Source organism: Balaenoptera physalus, assembly GCF_965194825.1.
Source record: "Balaenoptera physalus genome assembly, chromosome: 1".
Lineage (NCBI taxonomy): Eukaryota > Metazoa > Chordata > Mammalia > Artiodactyla > Balaenopteridae > Balaenoptera > Balaenoptera physalus.
The window spans coordinates 2,588,544-2,610,243 of NC_138882.1; the positions used below are offsets into that span (position 1 = coordinate 2,588,544).

The window sequence follows — 21,700 nt, forward strand, 5'->3', positions numbered from 1 at the left end:
CGCCTAGAGCCTGTGCTCCACAACAAGAGAAGCTACCGCAATGAGAAGCCTGTGCACTGCAATGAAGAGTAGCCCCTGCTCGCTGCAACTAGAGAAAGCCCATGTGCAGCAACGAAGACACAAATCAGCCAAAAAAAAATAAAATAAATTAACTAAAAAAAAAAAAAAAAAAAAAGACAACCTTTGAATTATATTATCCTTAAAGTTATTCTACTTTTTTTCATCTTAAAGAAGTTATTTGCTTTATTCTTTAAAAGTTATCTCATTTATTAGAAAGTTATTTGCTAAATGCCATGACAACCTCTAGATCTCAGTAGCTTAATATGGTTCAGGTTAATTTTCATATCACAGCCCAAGGCGGGCTGGTCTGGAGGACTTGTTCTCCCTGGAATCATTCAGGAGTGAGGGGTCCTTTGGTCAGTGGCTCCACCGACCTCTAGAGCTACAGTGTCCTGCAAGAATGCTTGGCATCAAGCTGGGCATTGAAGGAAGGGAGAGAAGGGATGCTTGCACAGCCAGTCCTAAGGGGGCAGGCCCGGAAGTAGTTCCCATCACTTGTCCCTTGTTCTCTGGGCCATAACTCAGTCACATGACCTACCTAGCTGGGAGGCTGGGAAACTGTCTGTCACAGATCCTTCTCTTATTGGTTTAGAGCCTTTTTTTTCTTTTTCAGAGTGAGTATATAAGCTATAAATTTTCTTCTGCATTTGCTTTTCACTGGATCCTACAGGTTTTGATGTGTAGTTTTCATTTTATTTATCATTCAGTTCTAAATGTTTTCCTCTTTTCCATTGTGTGTTTTTATCTGTTTGAATCATTGTTTAAAGACACATTTTGTTACTTTTTCTTGTATATCTGTCCATTTCTGCTTTAGATGCTTTGTGGCTATATTTTTATCTATATTTGGGGGCTCTATTTTTAGGTCCATGCCAGTTCAGAATTGTTATATTTTCCTGGTGATGTAAACATTTTAACCTTTTGCAGTGACTCCGTTTATGTCTAGTAATGGCATTCGCTTTAAAAATTATTTATGTGCTACATATAATGTAGTTATATCGGGGGTTTTGTTTTTGTCTTAGTTTTTGGCTAGTATTTACTGGAAATATCTTTTTCATTCTTCCTTTCCACCTTTCTGGGTCCTGTGTTTAAGTGTATCTTAGTAAACAGGATACAGCTAGTTCTTTAAACTCTAGTCTGGTGATTTTTTTTTTTTTTTTTTTTTTTAATTTATTTGTTTATTTATTTATTTTTGGCTGTGTTGGGTCTTCGTTTCTGTGCGAGGGCTTTCTCTAGTTGTGGCAAGCGGGGGCCACTCTTCATCGCGGTGCGCGGGCCTCTCACTGTCCGCGGCCTCTCTTGTTGCAGAGCACAGGCTCCAGACGCGCAGGCCCAGCAGCTGTGGCTCACGGGCCCAGCCGCTCCGCGGCATGTGGGATCCTCCCAGACCGGGGCACGAACCCACGTCCCCTGCATCGGCAGGCGGACTCCCAACCACCGCGCCACCAGGGAAGCCCTAGTCTGGTGATTTTTTAACTGGAGAATCTAACTTGCATTTATTGTGATTACTGATATATTTTCTATTTATTCGTATTTGTCCCAGGAGTTCTGTTTCTCTTCCCTCCTCCTCCTCCTCCCCCTCTTCTCCCCTCCCCCCTCCTCTCACGTCCCCCCTCCTTTGCCCCCCTCCTCCCCCTCCTCTTTTTCCTCTCCTCCTTACTTGCCCTCTTTTTGATTGATTGCAATTATCTTTCTCATTCCATATTTTGTTTGGAAGCTATATACTCAGAATCTATTAGTTTAGGCTTAACTCTAGTTATTGTTAATAGGTGCAAAAGTTTAAGAATAATAATATTCTAGCATATTTTACCTCTGATCACTCTTCTCCTAAATTACACCTAATTTTTGTCCAATATTTTAGTCGATCCTAGTAGATATTATTACTATTATTTGCAGCCAGCATTTTTTTGTTTACCCAAATATTTTAAAATATCTTTGCTGATCATTTTTTCTTGCATCTCAGAACTTATCTCTAGAAATCATTTTTCTTCTGTCTGAAGTATAAAATGGAAATTATTCAGAGTTTATTGGTGGCAAACTCCATTTCTGTTTTTCGGAAAATGTCCCTATTTTGCCCTCATAACAATACATGCAGTGACATGAAATTACTGCATCATCAAGAGATTTATACATGTTAAAGTTTTTGATACATATTACTTCCCGGGAGCCTAGGAGGCTCAGGGGCCAGGCCTGGAAGGTGAAGGAGGACCAGAGCTTTTGGTGGAGGTGGTGGGTTGCACAGCATCCCGTCCTGTCTGTGACACGGGGCCTGTCTGTGACACGGGGCAATGGGACTGTGGAGGGGCAAGCTGGGACCCACAGAGCCCGCCCAGGAGTGCTATTTCCCAGCCCAGACTCCACCCAGGGAAGCCTCCGCTCTGAGCAGGATTTGGCCAGACAGGGGCGTGCAGGAGACATGGGCTAGGGCTAGGGCTCGGGCGGGGCGGGGGCGGGGGTGGGGTGCGGTGGGGGCGGTCTCTCCACCACACAGACCCTCGGAACGTTCCCAGCTTTCCCACCCTTGGAACTGACTGCGCAGCCCCGGGATGCGGAAGAGCCCAGTTCTGACCCAGCTCTTCCCTCCAGCCAGAAGCCCACCCCCCGCTGGAGCCTGGCACAGAGGCTCTGCACTGGGAATCCTCCCCCCAGCGTGCAGACCCCAAATTCACTTGCAGATGGTTTGCCAGTGTTAGCCAATGCTTTAATAAAGAAACAACATACAGAGAGCAGCTGTCCCAGCACACACACACACGCCCTCCAGCCCCGGCTCCCGCCCAGGTCCTCGGACCCCCGTGCTCTCCCCTCACTGTGGTCACTCAGGCCCAGCCTGTCCTGCCCTCCCCCCGAGGGATCTGGCCTCCATCCTGCAGACACACCCAGTCCCCTCTGCTCGCCCAAGCAGGAGGCTCGCTGCCATCGTGTTCCGTGACTTAGCTTGGGCCTGGGAGGCTGAATGCCCCCTTCTTGCCCCCTCACTCCCCTCTCCCTGGGGCTCTGGGCACTGCCAGCATCGTCCATCCTCTGGGACTGCCTCCCCAGGCCAGTGCGGTGTGAGGAGTGAACCGTCGAGGATCTGCCTTCATCCCAAGGCTGTGGGGCCGGGCTGGGCCATCCCAGGGGGTGTCAGGGCTCAGAGCTAGATTCTGCAAGACACAGAGGACCAGGATCCCGGCTCGACGTCCTGAAGGTCAACGTGACACCGCAGGGGGTCAGGCCTGGGGGCCCTGCCACGGGCGTGTGGGTTCAGATCCACAGCCATCACGTGCTCTCCAACTTTGGGCAAAGTTCTTCCCTGGCCCCTTGGGTTACCGTAACCTCCCCCAAACGATAGGTGTGCACACGAGCTGGGCACTTTGAAACGTTCCTTGCCTGGGGTTGAAAGGGCCATTGCTGCACAAACGTCATTCCCAATTAATTAAAAATGTTTAGGAGTTACTTCTTTTTTTTAACTATTCAAAATATAAGATGCTCTTGGGGACTAACACAATATAAAATAAAAATTAAAAACATAAAAGAAATGTACTCTAACAATAAAAAAAAAAACAAGATGCTAGTTTTCTTATTAACACACATTATTTGCTTCACTGAAAAAGGGAATACCCATGAGAGAACTAGGGTGGCCTTGGGGCACTAGGTGTCCCTCTCTGGACGTATTTATGAAGGTGCAACTCAGAACGAGCCTCTTTCTCTCTCATTCAAAATGGGTCGCAAGGCCATTCTGGGAAGCTTAGGTGGGTGGCACGTAGCCCCTCAAAGCCGAGAGCTGCTCACCAGTGATCTGGCCCACTGCGATGGGCAAAGCAAGGCCCCAGGAGAGCCGGAGATAGAGGTTAAATAACAGAGCTCACGGAGAGCCAGGCGGAGAGCCGCGCTGTCCTGACTCCAGCCCACCCCTCTAGACGGACTCCCTGAAGGCAGACGGGAGCTGCGTCTCTGGCTCTCCTCCCCCTCTCCCCTCCCCGCCAGCTCACCCCCCTGTCGGGTAGCGCCTCACCCACGACGATGAGGGTGGCGGTGCTGACGGCCTGGCCCAGTGTGTTCTCGGCCACCGCCTTGTACTTGCCACCGTCCTCGGCCGAGACGCTGGGGATGACCAGGGAGCACACGCCCAGCAGGTCGGTGCTGTACACGGCGGGGTCGCCCGCCAGGCTCTGGTCGTCCTTGAACCAGGTGACGCGGGGCGGCGGCCAGCCCTGCACGGCGCAGGTCATACAGCACTCACAGCCCAGGGGCAGCGTGCGGGGCCGCAGGCCCACCAGGAAGCGGGGCTTCTGGCTCAGGTGGGGCTCCTGGTAGCTGGGAGCCTTCACCGTGTCCCTGTCTGCGGTGGAAACCGGCAGGCGAGCGAGGAGGGTCAGAAAGAGAGAAGGGCTGCGGCGAGTCCCAAGCTCCTGGTGAACTCGGGCACCGCCTGGACCTTCCTGCCATGTCTCACCTGCAAACTTGGCCCCAAAGCTGCTCTACTCATTCTTTATCCTTTTCTTAAAATAATTTTTGGACTTTTTTTTTCTGTACTACAAGCTAACACACACTCAGTGTGGACAAATTGGAACATACAAGAAATCAAAAGGAGAAGGAATCAAAACCAAGCACAACCAATTACCTACCGATGACCGCAGCTAGCATTTTGGTGTGGAAACTTTCAGACATTTTTCTACTTTAGAAACTCGTGAAAGTGAGAAAACGAGCATCTGATTTATGGCCTGCTTTTTCTGGCAACTGCTTTGAAGGTTCGCATCTATTTGACTGTAAAAGACTCTGTTTTCGGAGAAGCACTGGTCTCTGTCTACCTTTTCGCCTGCCACTGACTTGAGAGGCCACCCAGGACCCGCAGACAGCCCCGGCTCCTCGCGCTCTCCCCGCGGAAGAAGCGAGACGCACCCTGAATCGGAGACGCGGAGGACACGGGGGCCGGTGGGCGGGACGGGAGGTGAGAAGAGCGATGGGCCGGCGGCTGTCCCCGCCCTCCCAGCCGCTCTCCGCTGTCCCCGCCCTCCCAGCCTCCGTCCCCGCCGCTCTCCGCGCGGAGCTCACCTGGCGGCTGCCGCGGGACGACCCAGGGGTGGCGCGTGTCCGAGGGCTCGCTGGCGCCCAGCTCGTTCTTGGCCACCACGCGGAAGTGGTACTTGTGGCCCGGGAGGGCGTCCACCAGGGTGAAGCGGCAGGTGTGCAGGCGCTCGGCCGCGGGGCGCCAGGGCGCGTGCGCGGAGGAGCGCGTCAGCACCGTGTAGTGCAGCGGCGCGGCCCTCTCATCGGCCTCGTCCGGGGACGGCACCCACTCGACGATCACCGAGCCCAGCGCGCCCTCCCGCAGGAGGATGGGCCCCGGGGCCCGTGGGCGCGCTGCGGGGACAGAGGGGTCAGGCTGGAGCCGGAAGTGCTCCACCTGGCCCTGCCCAGGGCCCTGAGTCTTTCCAGGTCCCCAAGTCCCGCCCGTGGTCCCCACTTCTTCCAGGGCCCTGGAGACACGGTCTCGCCAGGCAGGGGGCTGGAGCCAGAGAGAACCGGGCCAGTTCTGCAGTTACTGCTAGAGGGGGGGAAACCTCCAAAAAGACTCATTTTAATTCACTTTGTCTTGTAAGTAAAATGACACAGGAACAGAATGGGGGCTTCCATAAGGCCAAGTTACAGAGCTCCCACTGTTAGTTGCGCATCATTTCTGTGTTTCAGAAACACCTCCGGGGCTGGGGCTGGGGGAGACCACCTTCATCCCAGGGGAGGACCACAGACAATTCTTGCCACCGCTCTTTGGAGTGATGTGATGGTGGTGACTGTCACCGCTCACTGACCCGAAACGAGGGACAACAGAGGTCCGGGGAGGGCTGTGCTCAACTGTCCCCAACCCCCCCCCCAGAGAAGGACAGTGATACCCACCCCCTCCCCAGCCCCTCCTCCTTTCTCCCTTCGGGCGCATAACAAGGGTCAGGGTGTGGTCATGGGCACACCCAGGCGGGTGGAATCCCCGAGACCTGTGACCAGGCACTGGGGAGCGGCCCACCAGGCTCTGGGGAGCGGCCCAGCCGTGTCCAGCCCCAGCCCGGGCCTGCCTCACCTGCCACCCTGAGGCGGAAGCTATAGGTGGCCTCCTCCCCCCGCGGGCTCCTCAGCACCACAGTGTAGAGGCCGCTGTCAGCGAGGCTGGCCGCGGGGACTAGGAGCTGGGTGAGGCCATCCTTGACGGAGGTCACGCTTCTTTTAGGCAAGGGCAAGCCACCCTTTAGCCAGGTCACGTCCGGCATGGAGGCGGCCTGGGACACAGAGGAAGGAGAGGTGAGAGGGGAGTTTTGTGGAAGCGATGGCTTTGAGCTGGGCTGAAGTGTACGTGTGAGAAGAGCATCCTGAGAGGAGCATCCGGGTAGAGCCACGGTGGGAGCAGGGGTGGGGGGAAAGGAGAGGAGGCTGCAAAGGGGGTGTTTGCAAACACGTTAAGGGCCCTGCACCTCACACCCGTACAGACACCTGCATCTCACCTGTGTCTCTGTGAGCCACGAACTGCTGTTGTAAGGTTTAACCAGGAATTAGATCTGGATTCACGGGGCTGGGGGAGCGAGGGCGGGTGGAAGTGGGGAGGACTCGTGGGAGGGGAGTGCTGACCACCCTGGTGCCCAGGCTGGGGTGCCAAGGGGGGGTATGACTTGGGGGTCCCTGCAATAGTCCAGGAGGGAGAGTATGGTGGCCTGACCCTGACCAGGGTGGGAGGACCAGTCCAGCTACCTGATGGCTGCACCACCAACTCCCATGAGACCCTCAGCTCTGGGCGGCAGAGGCACCTGGGGATGCTAAAAGTGACCTACCTCACAGGCTCGTCTGGGAACCCAAGAAGTTAACGATACGAACAGGGCCCAACACAGAGCAAACGCTTGGCGTGTCTTAAATATTTTTGTCATCATTATCATCGTCATGATTATGGTCTAATAGTTAAGAACATGTAATTTAGAGTTAGATCTGGGTTTGAGTCTGACTCCGCCACCTATGAGCTTCCCACGCAGATGATGATGATTTTAACAACAACAACAATAATAATAATACATACTGGGTACTTGCCATGTGCCCAGGACTATCTATGTGCTTTCAAGTATTAATTCCTTAAATCCTCAGAACAACCCTTTGAGATAAGTTACTATTAATACCCTCTCTTGACAGATGAGGACGTCGGAACACAGAGAGGTTAAGATATGTGTCCAAAGTCAAACAGCTAGTGAGCCATGAGGTCAGAATTTGAATCCAGGCACCTGTGCTTCTAACTACAATGGCTGCTGTGCTACACGTACAGAGACAGGTGGGGCTGCTTGAGGTCACCCTGAGTCAAACACAGGCTGCGTACTCTCACAACAGACATTCTGAAGTCAAGGGGCATCACCCCGCTGCAGGCACCCTTCCCAGACTTGAGGTGGAGAAGTGGGGGGAGGGGGTGCGGGTTTAGAGGTGCAGTGCCGGAAGCTACCACCAGAGGGCGCCGTGGACAGGAGCAGAGTGGCCACCCAGCTTCCAGGGGAGGGCTGTCCCTGCCAGGAGGACCCTCCCCTCCTCTCCCCTTCTCTATGCGGCCTGATTTCCAGCACAAGCGCAGGTCCCTGACTAGGGGCCAAAAAGGAACCGGGAAGAAAGGAGGCCCACAGGGCTGAGACTGCCTGCTGCAGCCCAGTAGATGTGCTCACCTCAAAGTAGACAGGCACACGAACTGTGTCCCCAGCTCTGACCGTCAGCAAGTCCTTCGTGCTGGCGTCCATGAGGAACTTGGGACAGACTGGAACACACGGGGTGGCCTGTCACCTCCCTCTGCTTTTGGGCCCCAGCCCTGGGCACCAACCAGGCGGGGCTGCAGGGGGACTAGACACTAGGCCAGCCCAGTGATGCTGAAACCCCATTGGACATCGGACAGGGGGCCCTGCAGGAACTGGAGAGGGGGCTGGAGGGGAATCCTGGGGGGAGCCGCAGGGCTGGGGGAGGTGGGGAGCGGGATGGGGGCTGAGAAAGGGCAGCCGTCAGGGGCAGCCTTAGGGTCAGGCTGGAACGGAGGGGGATGGTGAGAAACTAGCCCAACTCTTGTATTTTGCAGATGAAACAATTACCCATCTGAGGCAGGAAGTGGCCCCAGAGCCCAGGATTTGGGGCAGAGCCAGGATGGGCTCTGGGTTCTGGCCAAAGACTCAGGGTGATTTTCTTTGTATGTCTCCCTTATCATCACAAGGACAGCTGGGGTCTGTTGGGATGGCCCAGTGTCAGCTTGGGCCAAAGACAGGTCAGCTGCTCCAGCAGTTAACGCCCCCGGGGAAAGACAGCCCACCTTCCGGTAACAGGGAAGGGGGCATCTTCTGCATTGACGTGAACTCGGGAGCTGAGGGGCAGCCGGCCTTCTCAGGCCACGCTGGGGTGGCAGCAAAGAATTCCGGAGCGAGCCTGGGCTTTGGGGTCAGTCACCTGGCTTGCACCCGGGCTCTGCTGCATACCAGTGGTAAGGCCCAGGGCAGTGTACCCCTGACCTCGGTTTCCTTATCTGTAAATTGGGGATAGTATTGACCTCGTAGGATTTTCATGAGTTACAATGAAAATGCATTTCTGAAAGGGCCTGCCTAGCCCAGTGCCCTGCTCTTACTAGGCGCCCAATACGTGACACTTCACTAAGCTGGGGAGGGGGGGGGGGGGTCCCGGCTCAGCTAGCGCATGCATGCAGCTCAGAGGCCCTCCCCGGGAAGGGCCTGGACTGGAGGAGGGAGGTAGACTCACCACTGATGGGCATGGCTTGCACCACCGTGTCCAGGGTAGTGGGCGGGCCTCGGCCCCCGTCATTCACGGCTGTCACCTGCACGGAGTAGCGCTCCCGAGGCCGCAGCCCCTTGACTGTGTAGGTAGTGCCCGGCACAGTGCCTGCGTGGCACGGACTCCACTGCAGGCTGGCCGAGTCGCCCAGCTCCACCGCATAGCCCAGCGCTTCGTCCCCGTCCTGAGGGTCCGGTTGGGCCCAGCTCAGGGTGATGCTGGTGTGCGACGTGTCCGTGACCCGGAGATCCCTCACGGGCCCGGGGGGTCCTGCCCAGGCACCACGGGCTGTCAGGAGCGGCGTCACCTCTCCTGAGGGAGGCCCCTCGGTGGCCACTCACTGGTTTTCCGTGGGCGGCTGGGGATTGCTTTCACTTAGGGGTCCGCCTCCGGGCTTCGCTAAAGCACCTGCCTGGACCCAAACCCTTACTCTACCCCGGACTCTTCCTCAGTCTGCACCACCCATCCCAGCACGCCTCCTCCGGGAAGCCTCCCCGACCCCTTCCACCCACTCGCCAACCCGCCAACCCCCTTCCCCTAACTGTCCTTCCGTAATTCCCCCAATCTGCTGTTTTCATCGATGAGTCCTTAGGTTCCAACATCCCTGAAGACTAGAATTCTCTTTTTGTTGTGAGCATTAAGCTCCTAGTCAAGTACTTAGTCCATACTTTGTGCTCTTGGCCTGTAAAATGGGAACAATAACAGCACAGGCTCACCCACCCACGAGGGTTTCAGAACAAAGGTGTGAGATATGTAAAGGGCTCTGTAGACTGCACAGCGGTCCAGGGCTCTGGCCTCCAAACCTGGGGAACCACCTGGGGGCAATCCCTGGGCACCCAGCCCCCCAGACTCCCTGTGTCTCTCCAGGCCCCACGGCCACTTCCCCAGGCCCCAGCTGACACGGAAGGATGCCCCTGGCCGATCCACAAGGGCCAGGAACATGCTGCTCCCCCAAGGCTTGTCACCAGCGGGCTCATGAGGGTAAGAGCTCAGGAGAGGCGCACAGAGCCGCTGTAGGCCGTGGAGGGATGCTTTGACAGGTGTTTCGTGGAAAAGGTATTCTCTGCTTGAATTTGGGAAATTTGGATCAAACAAAGCAGGGCAGGTTTCTCTTCTGTAGGGCTTGGAAATGTCCTAGGCTGCCTGTCGTGGACACGTGGACCACAGGTAATGCTGCTCTAGACCGGAAGTGTCCCAAGGATGCACCTGGTTCCTGACGCAATGCCAGCCCCCCGCAGGTGAGGATGAGCAGAGGCTCGCCGGATGGAGAACCGATGGTGAGGCCCCCCTGTGACCACCCCCTCCCTGCAGGGGTGATGCCCCCTCACTGCGGGGAGTGGATGCTTACAGGACGGGACCAGGTGAGTGGGCTGACCGGGGGAAGGAGTCTCCCAATCCCCATCTCTGGCTCCTGGGCCTGTCTGGTCTCAGTGTAGGACCGTAAGCCTCCAGGGGCCCCTAAGTTTTGCCTCGCCCTCAGGGCCTTTCAACCTTTATCCCCCAGCCATCCTGATGTCTCCTTCGGGACTGCCCCGGCCTGCTCACGCCACTGCCACTGCCACCACCCTCTCCCGGGTTGGCGCTCCGCTTACTCATGGGGTCCCGAGCAAAGACGGCATCCGATGGGGGCCCAGGCTCCCCGGGGCCAGAGGGGGCCACGGCTGTGACCCGGAACTCGTACTGACAGCCCTGCCTCAGGTCCAGCACCGTCCACTTCTTCTCTGTGGGAAGCCCACCCACGTGAGTCCCGCCTGATGGGGCCGGGCGATGCCTGGATGAGACCAGCCTGGCCCTACACCTCCCTGCCCCCCAGCCCCCAGCCGGCTATGACTTGTCCTCTCCAAGGGGAGAAGCGTGCTGCTCAGGGTCTCAGGGTCCGAAGCCCTGTCTGGTTCTGCCACTAACTTGCTGGGAAGTCTCGGGCAAGTGCCTTCATGGCTCTGGTTCCCTCTGCATTAGAGCTGCTGTCCTATTTAAATAAAACGGAACCACTCAGCAGTGTAGGTACAGAAGGTGTCCTCAGTCCATGGCCCTCTTTCCAGAGACGGGAGGCCGAGGCTCCGGGGGGCACAGCCTGGCACTCAGCACAGCCTGCCTGGAGCTCTGAACCCCTCTTTCTCCTACTAGCCCGGGCTTGGGCTTTTCTGAGTTTGTTCTGGGCTCAGAAAGCAGTTTCTTGGAATCTACTCAGGGGGCGGGGCCACTTCTCCCGTCGTCATACGGATGAGAAAGCTCACGTTAGAGAGAAACGTGAGCTGCTGGCGCATGAGACTTCTGTTAAACCAGACTTTGGGCCAGTTCTTCGTTTGGGGAAGGGGCGGGCTGGGGGGGAGGGCACTGCCCTGTGTGTCGAAGGACGAGCAGCAGCGTCTCAGCCTCTTCACACGAGAGGCCACCCCCATCTTCCCCCTGCAGTGTGACAGCCCCAAATTGCTGGATGTTGCCAACTGCCCCCGGAGGTAAACCACCACCAGTGAGACCCTCACGCTAAAGTGATCTGGCTTGATGCTGCCACAGCACCTCGGGCCGGGGGTCCAGGGAGGCTCTGGAGGCCAGGACGATGCAGACCACCCCCAGGCTGCTCACCAGGCACGGGCTGCTGGTTCACTGCCACCCAGGTGTTCCTCCCCTTCTTGCGCTTCTCGATCAGGTAGCCCAGGATGTGGGCACTGCCCGGGCCCCGAGGTGCCGTCCATGACAGAGTGATGCTTTGGCTGGAGGCCGACAGGATGACTGGTGGGGGAGGGGGCCCGGGCAGAACTGGGGGCAGAGAGGGTGCTGGTCAGTCATGGGCTGGGAGAGGCGCCAGCTCCCGGGGGGTCCTGGTGGAGGAGCGGGCCTCTGGGGCCAGCCACATGCTATCCCTTCTTTGGGATGTCCGGGGCCTGAGCCAGCCTGAAGTTTGGGGGCAAGAGTGATGGAAACAGGGAAGCACTGTGGCACGGGGACTAGAGCCAGCCCTGAGGCCCCTCAGCCCTGAGGCCCTGGGAGATGCTCCAGATGGAGGACAATGCCAGTCCGTCCCAGGGGCCTGAGACAGCGGCTCTGCCGGTCCACCCCCAGTCCCCCAGAGCCACAGCTGGAGAAGACCCCGCACATCCTGCTTGCTGATCTGGCCGCCGGGTCCCAGAGAAGCTGGGGTGAGGCTCTCACAGGGCTCTCGAAGGGCCTCGAGACCCCCAGGGTGTTGGCTGGTGGCCCCCGGTCTCTGGGCACAGTGGGGAGCCCGGCACGTCCCCTCCCTGGCCCCAGGCTGTCCTCTCACCCTCGGGAGCCACCAGCACCTCCTCGGACTCCAGGGCCTCCCCAGGCCCCTCCGCGGTCACGGCCCGCACGCGGAAGCTGTACTTCTTGCCCTGCTCCGCCTGGGCATCTGTGAAGGTGGTGCTGTCCGCAGGGGGCTCGCCCACCTTCAGCCAAGTGCTGAGGCCAGCCTGCCGCCTCTCCACCACGTAATGCTGCAGGGCCTGGCCCCCGTCGTCCCTTGGGGGCCGCCAGCGGAGGCAGACGCCAGCCCCGTGGCCGTCCTGCACCTCCAGGGGGCCCTGTGGGGGCTGAGGCTTGTCTGGGGACCCCCGAGAGGAGCAGGAGGAGAAGGAGGGTCAGAGGAGCCGCCGGGGAGGGGCGCTGGGCTCCCCTCATCAGCAGACGAGCCTGCCCGGGGCTGGAAGTCCTGCGTGGGCGTCACCTTGCGGCGTCCCTGGTCTCCACCCCCGACATGCACACCCCCCGGAAGGTGACACAGAATGCACCGGCCCCGAGCCCAGATGGGCACTGCCTTGTGGCCACAGGCAGTCCCACCTCGCTGGCACAGCTCAGGTCTGGGGGCCATCACCCACCGCAGCGACACCCCTAGGGCCTGGTGTGTCAGCTGCAGAGACGCGTGTCCCGTCTCCCCGCAGTGGGAGCCCAGCCCTTTATTTGTCTAAACTGCTCCTTCCAAACCAGTCTGAGGAGGGGCGAGGACAGCTAGGGGTAGGTTTGGATCTTACACAGCATGCACGTGAGGGTTAATACCAGGGACACCCACACACACACACAGGGCCTGCCCCGCTGCCAGGGAGGGCTCCGCGGGGCCGGGGACAGGGCTGGGGACAGGCTAGCACCTAGGACTCGCAGGGTGAGCTCGGCCTGCACGGAGCCGCCCTTGCTCCTCAGGGTCACGCTGTACTGGCCGCAGTCCTTCCTGCTGGCGCTGGGGAGGCACAGCCGCGTGAAGCTGTCCCCCACCGCCACCTGGGCCCCTCTGCCGTTGTCGCCGGCCACCTCGGCCCCGTCCTTGCTCCAGGTGGCCTGGACCGGGAGGCAGCTCTGGAAGCGGACCTTCATGGTCACTGGCTTCCCCGCCTTGACCACCAGCGGCTCCCTCAGCTTCGCTGTCACGTCGGGAGCGATGACCGGGGGGTCTGGGGAGAGGACAGGGCACGAGGAGTGAAAGACGGTGGGCACCGGGCACCTGGGGGCGGGGAAGGAAGGGCCCAGAGACAGAGCCCCCTCCCCGCCTCGTGAGGGCGGGCAGGTGGGACCCAGGGGCTTCATCTGCAGCAGGACAGACGGGGCCGGACCTCTCTGAGGACGTGCTGACGGGAATGGGGAGCGTGTGGGTTGCTTTTTAAAGCCATCCCCTCGACCGAGGGTGAGGCTCGACACGGGCTGCAGGCTGGCGACACGTCCAGGCGTTCAGCAGTGGCGTGTGTCGCCGGCCAAGAGCCCGCCTGGCGGGAAAGGGCAGGGCCGGGCCTCACCGTGGACAGTCAGCGTGGCCTCGCTCTGCTGGTCGCCGGCTACAAAGCTGTACCTCCCGGCCTGGGTCCCCTCCGCGTGGGCAATGAGGACCCTGTGCGCCAACCCGTCCTGCTCGAAGGCGACTCCGTCCTGGGCGCTGAGCTGCGAACGAGGCCACAGAGGACCGGTCACCGCCCCGTCCAGCTCCTCCCACCGCGGGCCAGGGCCTTTCCTAAGGCAGCTGCGGGAATGAACCCAACGCTCATCGTGCGCTCGGCTGGAGCCAGTCACCCCCTTCAGTGTCTCATTAACTGTCCACGACCTGTGAAGTGGGCACCACCGTTAGCCCATTTTACAGGCGAGGAAAGCAGAGGCCACGTCCGCGGTGAATGGCCGCACTGGGGTCAGCCCGGTCCAGTGGACGCCAAGACCCTGCTCCAGAGCCCTTGGCTACCCGCTGCTGAGATGACAGCTAAAGGGTCGAGGGCTGTTCAGGGAGCCGAGAGCCCGTCTGGCTGGGCCGAGGAGGCGTCCCCCCGTACCGGCCTTGAAGGACAGGCAGACTTCCAGAGGTGCTGGGGCAGGAAAGCAGTTTGGATGTGGAGGGAGGGCCAGGGGCATGTACAGGGAGGGGTGAGTGGGAGACACGCCCACTTTAAAAATCCGGTTTTATTTCACACGCACCAAGCTGTCGGCCCTTTAAACTTCTCGCAGAGTCGGCGCGTTGGTACAAGGAAGAGTGAAAAATCTTTCTACTCCTCTCTGCTTCACTCATCCCTCCCCGCAAACCGGTTGGTAAGGAGGGGGTGGAGGGCGGTACCTTGACCCCATCCTTAAACCAGGCTCCGGGTCCCAGGTCGCTGGTGAGGGTGCAGGAGAGCACGGCAGCCTCCCCGCGCCGCACCTCCAGGTCAGCCAGGCCCTGGGAGAAGTGGCCTGTAGGGCCTGGAGAGGCACGGGGGAGTGTGGAGGACGGGCGCCCAGGATCCCCCTGCCGCCCAGCCTCCCACCGTACCCCGGGCGGCCACACGTCCTGCCAGCCAGGCCAGTACCCCGGGAGGCCACACGTCCTGCCAGCGAGGCCAGACCGTCCGGTTTTCTCCGCACGGCCCAAGCTGGTGCAGGGGATCTGGGGGGCCAGGGAGATGAGGGGCCCTTGAGTCACACAGGGCGACGTCTGGGGGACCCACAGCGAGTTAGTTCAACAAGTCCAGTGCTTTGGACACAGGGCGTCAAGACAGGTACCAGAAGGGCTCCAAGCCCCGTGCAGCCCGCATCCCACCCACACAAGGAGGAAGAGTTTGCCTCCTGAATTGGGAAGAGATCCCTGGAAATGGGGGTCGCTGATAGCAACAGACTCCTGGGTCTGGGAACGGCCCAGTCACCCCGGTGTCCAGGGGTGGAGCCAGGAGCCAGGACAGCTGAGAGGCACTTACCTCGGGCCTCCTCGGAGAAACCGCCAGCGCCAGGCTTGTGTCTGGATCCGGGACTCCGGGTGGCGTCCGTCCGCTGGCCGTGGACGTCTGACCCGCCCTCTTTGCCGGCCTTCCTGCTGCCAGGACGGCTGGGGGGCTTCCCTGGGCACCGCCCGTCCTCTCCTCCAGGCGGTTCCCCCAGGTCTCTGGCCTTGTCTGCTCCCCATCTCTGTGCTGCTCCCACCTCGACCCTGGACCACGTCTGAGTCCTGTTCCTGTACGGGCCGAGCCTCCTTTCTGACCTGCCAGACTCCTTTAGGGCCCCTGGACGTCGGACCGTACCATCCTTAGCCTCCGGGGACTCCTGCTCCCTCAGGAAGCCCCTTCCTCCCCTCTGTCCTGTGCCCCGCTGAGAGCCAGGCCCCTGGGTCCCCTGTGACCCGTCTCCAGAGTCTTTTCTGCCGAAGGGACCATCTAGGCCCTCCCAGGCTCCCTGACGTCCCGAATCCCCAGGCCTTTGGGTGGAGCCATTCTCCCTCCCAGCAGAAGTCCCCTTACCCGGGACACCTGAGTCCCCTGGGCCGCTAGCCCTGCTCCTTCCAAGACCTGAAGCTTTGCCATCCAGGAACCCTGGGCTTTGCCCCCCACCGGCCTCCTCTCTGCCTGGAGCCCCGTCCCCGCCCCACGAGGCTTGTGGCCCTTCATGGGTCCCCCCGAAAGTGGCATCTTCCTCCTGCAGGGAGCTTGAAGCCCTGGAGCCTGGGGGCCGGTCCCTGGCACCTGTGCTGTCTTGGCCAGACCCCTGGTCTTCCCAGCCTGGGCCCCAAGCATGGCTTTCTCCGCGCCCACCAGCAGACCCTGACATGGATCTGCCCCTTTCCCCGGGCATCCGGCTGCTGTCCAGACCCTGGCCTGTACCTGCTGAGCCCCCCAACCCTGCCCCCATCCTCCCGCCACCCAGCTGTGCAGCCCCGGAACCCTGAGGTGCCAATGCCCCCTGGCCAGCCGCTGGACCCCTGTCTGCTGCCCCTGGACCTGCTTCCCAGAAGGCCTGGTCATGTCCGGATTCCCAAGCAGCTGTCCCTGCCCAGGTCTCATCCTGCGCTGCCCCCCGACCGTCAGGAATCCCAGAAGCCCTCACACCCGCTGCGTGGCCTGCAGACCCTCCCTCCCCACTGGGAGCCCCTCTGTGCCCAGGGGACCCTGGGAGCCCAGAGCTACCTTGCCACCCTCTGATGCCTGACTTTCCATCCGAGCCAACAGCCCCCCATGCCTCAGGGGTGCCTGGGGGTCCAGAGCCCCCCAAACCACTCCTGGAGCCCTGCCCATCTGAAAGCATCTGAGGGCCTCCGTGGATCTCCAGGAGCCCTGGGCCCCTGGGCCCGTCCCCATATGCGGTACCGTCTGCGGTGCCAGGCCTCGCAGCCATCCCGGAGCCCAGCCCAGCACCTGCCCCTCCCACGAGCCCCGTCCCTCTGGCCCTCTCCGGACCATCCTTGGGACCTGTGCCACCGAAAGACCCCTCTGAGGCTGCCCAGTATACTGACCCATGTGCCATGGCTTCCTGGCCTCCGGGTCTACCCTCACCTCCCACTCCAGCTGGGGAGCCTGTCCCTCCAAACCTCCCTGCACCATCTCTGCAGCCCATCTCAGCCCCTGGCCGCATCTCCCCAGATCCTCCTGCGGCTCCCCTACACCCTACCTCACTCCCTGACTCCATTCCCTTAGTATCCCTCAAACCGTCCCTGTAACCTGCCTCACCCCGTGAACCAGTTCCTCCGGAACCCCCTAAATCGTCCCTATAACCAGCCTTAGCCCCTGAACCAATCCCTCCAAGGCCTCCTGAACCATCTCTAAAGCCTGCCTCACCCCTTGACTCCATCCCCCCAGGCTCAAGACCCCTCGACCCCCCTCCGTAAACTGATCTGCTTCCGGTGGGCAGAGGCCCTGCAGCTCCTGATCCGTCCCCAAAGCCCAGCACTTTACCAGACTCATCAGCCCCCGGGCTCTCAGAGGCCACCCCCGCGTGAGGAGCTGGTGCCTGGGGGCCCCAGATAGCATCCCCATAACTGGCTCCATCTCCAGAGGCCCCAGCGCCAAGGCCCCTGGCTCCATCCGCATCTCGCACTTTGCCCGCTGCCCTCAGAGACCCTGAAGCCCCAGAGCCATCTTCGTGGCCTCCTTCTCCAGAAGCCCCCAGAGCCCCCGGGGCTCTGAAGCCCCCGTAAGCCCCAGTCTGACCCCAAGGCCCTATTCTCCCCGAGCCCCCTGGTTCTGCCCCTGTGTGTCCCTCCCCAACAGTCTCCACTGTGGCCGAGGCCCTGAGGCCACCTCGCCCCACAGACCCCGCTGTCCCCGGACTCCCCAGACCGCCATCAGGATGATGCCTTCCTGCAGGGCCAGTATCCCCCCAGCCTCTGGATGCACCCCCGGACTCTGCACACATCCCGGCGTCACCCACGGGCCCTCCATCAGGGCCGTCCAAGCCACCCTTGGGACGAGCAAGTCCCTCAGACGCCCTTCCGGCAGGACCACAACCATCTCTGTTTCCAGACCACATCCCCCCGGGCACCTCTGAGCCGTGCCTGTCACCACCCCCTTCCTCAGACTCTGTTCCCGCAAGGGCCCCAGAGGCGACTCGGCCACCAGCACGACCAGACCCCACGGCTCCCGGCCTCCCTGAGCCATCACTGTAACCAGCGCCGTATTCAAGGCCTGCTCCCCTGGGGTCCCCGAAGCCATCACCAAATCTAGACTCTGTCACCCCCGAGCCTCCTGCGCCATCCCCGCGGCCCATCTCACCTCCGGGTCCTTTCTCCCTGGAGTTCCGTGGTCCATCCCAGAAATCTGGCTCAGACCCCATGGCCCCTGCACCTCTGAACCCATCCGTGTCTCCCAGTGTCCCACCAGGGCCCGAAGGCCCTCTTAACCTGCGGCTTCTGGCATCCACGCCCCGACCAGACCCCATCAGCCCAGCCACCTGGCCGCCCCCCTCACCCCCTTGCCCCCTCCCAGACCCCAGCACTCCAGGCCCACAGTGGGCCCCGGATTTGCTGGGGCTGGACGGTGTGTCCTTCCAAGGGCCTGGGCCCTCAGACCCTATTCTGCCCGCCTCCCCTGTTCCCCTCTGCCCGGCTGTCCAGGCTCGGGAATCCTGGAGGCTGCTGGAGCCATCCTCTGCCTCGCCGAAGGTCCCTGCCGTCTCCGGGCCCTCCCTTCCCCTGAGCCCCTGTGGGCCCCTTTCCCAGCCCCCGGGACCCCCTGGGCCTCCAGGGCTAGTTTTGTAGCCCCTTCCCCCATCCCCAGACCCCCGTGGGCCTCCATCACCTGCCTCCTGCAGTGAAGACCCAGCTTTGGCTTCAGGGCCCCCATGCCCCAGGGGGATGTTCCCGCCACCAGATATCGGTGTCTCCTGGAAGTCCTTGCATTCAGAGGTCTGTCCTGGAGACTCCCCTGACCCCAAGGAGCACCTCCAGTCCCCATGGGCAGCATCACTACCTTTCCGAGAGCCCCAGGACTCAGGGCCCCTGCCTGCCATGGAGCTACAACCTCTTCCTCTGGAAGGCTCCAGGGCCCCCGGAGCTCCCACCCTGCGGTGGCCCCTGCTGTCCCCCAGGCCGGTCCCGCTGCCCTGCGCTGCCCCTGCCACTCCTCTCCCCCTTTCCCCACTCAGACCAGCCTCTCCCCCCACCTCATCCAGGCTCTGCCCCTGCAAAATCTCCATCCCCTCCCCTTCTGACCGACACCCCACGTGACCAGCCTGGGATCCCTGCGGGGCCCGCTCTCTGGTCCCAGGTCCCAGCTGAGCGTCCCAGGGCTGTTCCTGGCTGAGTCTGGGCAGCCAACTCCTGGGGTCCTCTCCATGCCCCTTCCCTGCCCCACTGTGCCCCAGCCCTCCAGCCTGAGGATGCCGGGACCCAGCCTTCCTGCCTCCTGCCGTCCCAGAGCATCCGTCCCCCTCGCTGTTGCTGCTACGACCTTGCTGTTGGTCCCCTTCGAGGCCCAGCCCTGATTCTAGGCCCTCCCCTAAGCCCCCTGGAAGGCTCCTGTCCCTGCGTCCCTCTCCATGGAGCTGATTTTCACCAAGAGGAGTAACTCTGCCCCCTTCTTCCAGAAAGCCCTTTCTTGCCGGTCTGGGGCCCCAGGCTGAGTCGGCCGCCTCCTCGTCCCCCATCAAAGTGTAGCCGTGCCCACCCAGGCCACCTCTGTCTGGGCCGGCTGTGAGCCCAGAAGCCAGCCCGGCCCCCTGGAGGGAGCTCCCTGTAGGGTCCTGCTCTCTGAGTCTCCCCCCGTCGTCACGGATGCTCCTGGAATCTTCTGGGCTCTGGGCTCGTTGTACCTGCTGCTGGTGGTCAGCGCTCGCGGTCAGAAGGCTTTTATCCTTCCCAGCTTTGGTGAGAGGTCACGCCCCCAGAGAAAGACAAGAGAAAAGACCTGTGAACTCAGGCCAAGGCGCCTCTCGGACCCCAGCGGCTTTGCCTGACCCTCAGTTTCCCCAGCAGGGAAACAAGCCGACCATCTCCAGAGGAAGCCAGAATGTGGCAGCTCATTGGTGGATAAATCCCATCATCACCTCCCCCAGTCCTGTGTCCGAGGCCACCCCAGTTTGCTAGGTGGTTCATGAGGAGTTTTAGAGAAAATACAGAAGCCAAAAGCCACTTGCCATGAGCAGGTGGCTGGTTTTTAAAAACATCTACTTGCCCTACTGCCTGCCTTACAAATGTCCAATTTACAGTTTCCTAGGATCGCCTTGAACCCAGAACCCTAGGGGTGTTTAAGGGTGTTCTTTGGCCTGACCCAGGGGCTCCTCATCCACAGTGGACCTGGGCCACTGTCCCAAGCCCTGTCCAGGACCTTCGGGCCATCTTGGACCTGTGCCCAATGGAGCAGATGCCACTAGGAGGGCTGGGCTGGCCGTGAAGGGCCTGCACTGCAGGCATCGAGAAGAGATCTAAGGGGCCTTCCTCCCGCCCACCCTGGGCCCTGAGGTCTCGCCACCGCGGCAGAGGCGGGGAAAGACCGGGTGGGGGGCCCACTCACCTTCAACCAGCAGCCAGGCGCTGGAGGCGTGGAGCTTGGCGCCGAGGGAGTAGAGGCCCATGTCTGAGAAACAGGCCCTTCTCACCAGAAGCTGGTGGGTCAGCCCATCAGTGGGCACGAGCGCCTCGTATCTGTCACTCCGCCGGAGCGGCCGGGGCCGGAAACGCCAGGTGGCGCTGGGGCAGGGGCCAGAGACAGTGCCCTCGAGGACCGCATCGCCCTGCTTCTCACAGCGGGCACCAGCCAGCGGGACCACCACCCGGGGCAGGACGGCTGCCGGGGAGCAGGACACAGCGTGACCCGACGCCGGGGGCTGGGGGCTCAGCGAGCCCGGCTCAGGCCAGCTTAGCCACAGCTCCCTGTCACCTTGGACAGGTCACGCCTTACCCCAGGTATCAGTTTCCCCACATAAAGTGAGGAGTTATAATTAGGTTGTGAACAGTCAGACTCGGGCTCTGGAATTCTGGAATTCTAAATCTGACCGCTCTGTCTGGGGGCAAGTAGGTACAGAAAGGGAACCAACAGGCTGGGCACAGAGCTTTATGCCTGCCGTCTGATTAATCCTCGCGACCACCTCCAAGGCAGGCGTTATTATTTCCCTTTTGCAGGTGAGAACATTGAGGCTTTACAAGTTGTATGGCTTGCCCAGCTAAGACGTGGTCCAGACGGAATTCACAGCCCGGTCTGGCTGACCCCAGAGCCCTGCCCCCTTCCCCGTCCACCACGCCAGGCCAGCTGGAGGTCTACCCCCTCCTTCTTCTTCAACCTTGACTTAGCCTCGTTCTCTATGACTTACCTGCCCGGCCCAAGCCTCTCCTCCCTCCAACGTCCCTTGAGCTGTCAGGTGCTGGGCCAGGGGTAGGGGGGCTGGCAGTGGGAAGGGACAGAGCTTGATGAGGGGGGAAGGGACAGTCCCGGTGGGGTGTGGGCATGGGAGGCAGGGAGGGGAGGGGTCTGCCCAGGGCAGGAGCGTGCCGACCTGGTGGAGATTCTTGCTGGGGGGTCGTGGGAGGGGAGGACCCGCGCCAGAGAGGAGGCCGTAGAATTGGGCAGATCTGATCTGAGAGTGAGTGGACGCTATGGACAGCCTGCGAGCGAGGCGAGGGCCAGGTGCCCTACGTCTGGGACCCTCAGTGGAGCCCAGCCCAGCACCAGGAGGACACACACCTCGGACCAAGATTTTGAAAAGGGATCATCATAATTTAACCATTTGGGTACACGTTCCTCTCCCCAGCTGCGAGGGGGGCCATGTCACGTTCACCTACCCCCCGCAAGGGAACCGGAATGGGCCTCCCCCACTCAGACTTCGGCAGGGCAGACCACTCACCGCTGGCCTCCAGGTCCGTGGAGGAGACCTCGGCATCCTGCACCCTGACCGGGTAAATGCCAGCATCTTCCGGCCGCAGGTCTCGGATCTGGAACTGGTAGTGCTTCCCCAGATGCTGCAGGCAGTGCTTGGTCTGGCTATCAAAGCCCCAGGGGGCCATCTCGCCCTCCTGAGGCCAGGAGAGAAAGAGGGGGGTCCAGGGCCTCAGTGGGTCCACAGCACCTCCTGCTCCCATCCTGCTTGCCGACGACCGGCCGTGTTCCCCACTGGCCCTGGCACCAAACAACACCAACACCGCTGGACGATAAAGGGGTAGGGCGGAGAGGGGCAGGGTGGAGGCCCAGAGCACGTGGTGGAGGGAAAGAAATGCTCTAGG

At 60.6% G+C, this 21,700-nt stretch overlaps 1 protein-coding gene across 4 annotated transcripts; it reads right to left on the reverse strand.

Moving 5' to 3' along the window:
- Positions 1–2,736: 2,736 nt before the first annotated feature.
- Positions 2,737–21,689, reverse strand: IGFN1 (immunoglobulin like and fibronectin type III domain containing 1). 4 transcript variants are annotated; one of them, XM_082432350.1, is made up of 15 exons: positions 21,325–21,677; positions 19,998–20,270; positions 14,979–19,346; positions 14,363–14,487; positions 13,563–13,704; positions 12,924–13,223; positions 12,083–12,382; positions 11,404–11,577; positions 10,410–10,538; positions 8,785–9,105; positions 7,716–7,804; positions 6,110–6,305; positions 5,092–5,400; positions 4,052–4,378; positions 2,737–3,200 (listed from the first exon to the last, which is right to left on the reverse strand). In XM_082432350.1, the coding sequence occupies exons 1-15, from the start codon at positions 21,557–21,559 to the stop codon at positions 3,181–3,183; spliced, it is 7,308 nt and encodes a 2,435-aa protein (XP_082288476.1). In that variant the 5' UTR covers positions 21,560–21,677; the 3' UTR covers positions 2,737–3,180. The 4 variants fall into 4 exon arrangements, 3 of the variants coding, with proteins under 3 accessions (XP_082288476.1, XP_082288477.1, XP_082288478.1); XM_082432351.1 differs by having other exon boundaries at positions 8,785–9,087; positions 21,325–21,676; XM_082432352.1 differs by lacking the exon at positions 4,052–4,378 and having other exon boundaries at positions 21,325–21,684.
- Positions 21,690–21,700: the final 11 nt, after the last annotated feature.

What these genes read in the sequence shown, in the direction of transcription:
- IGFN1 (XM_082432350.1), bottom strand. Translation starts at nt 21,559, where the DNA reads ATGGGAGCAGGAGGTGCTGTGGACCCACTGAGGCCCTGGACCCCCCTC. An exon ending in GCTCACCCTGCGAGTCCTAG is followed by an intron (nt 12,383 to 12,923) that starts GTGCTAGCCTGT and finishes GGGGGTCCCCAG; the next exon opens with ACAAGCCTCAGCCCCCACAG. An exon ending in GCAAGCCATGCCCATCAGTG is followed by an intron (nt 7,805 to 8,784) that starts GTGAGTCTACCT and finishes CGTGTGTTCCAG; the next exon opens with TCTGTCCCAAGTTCCTCATG.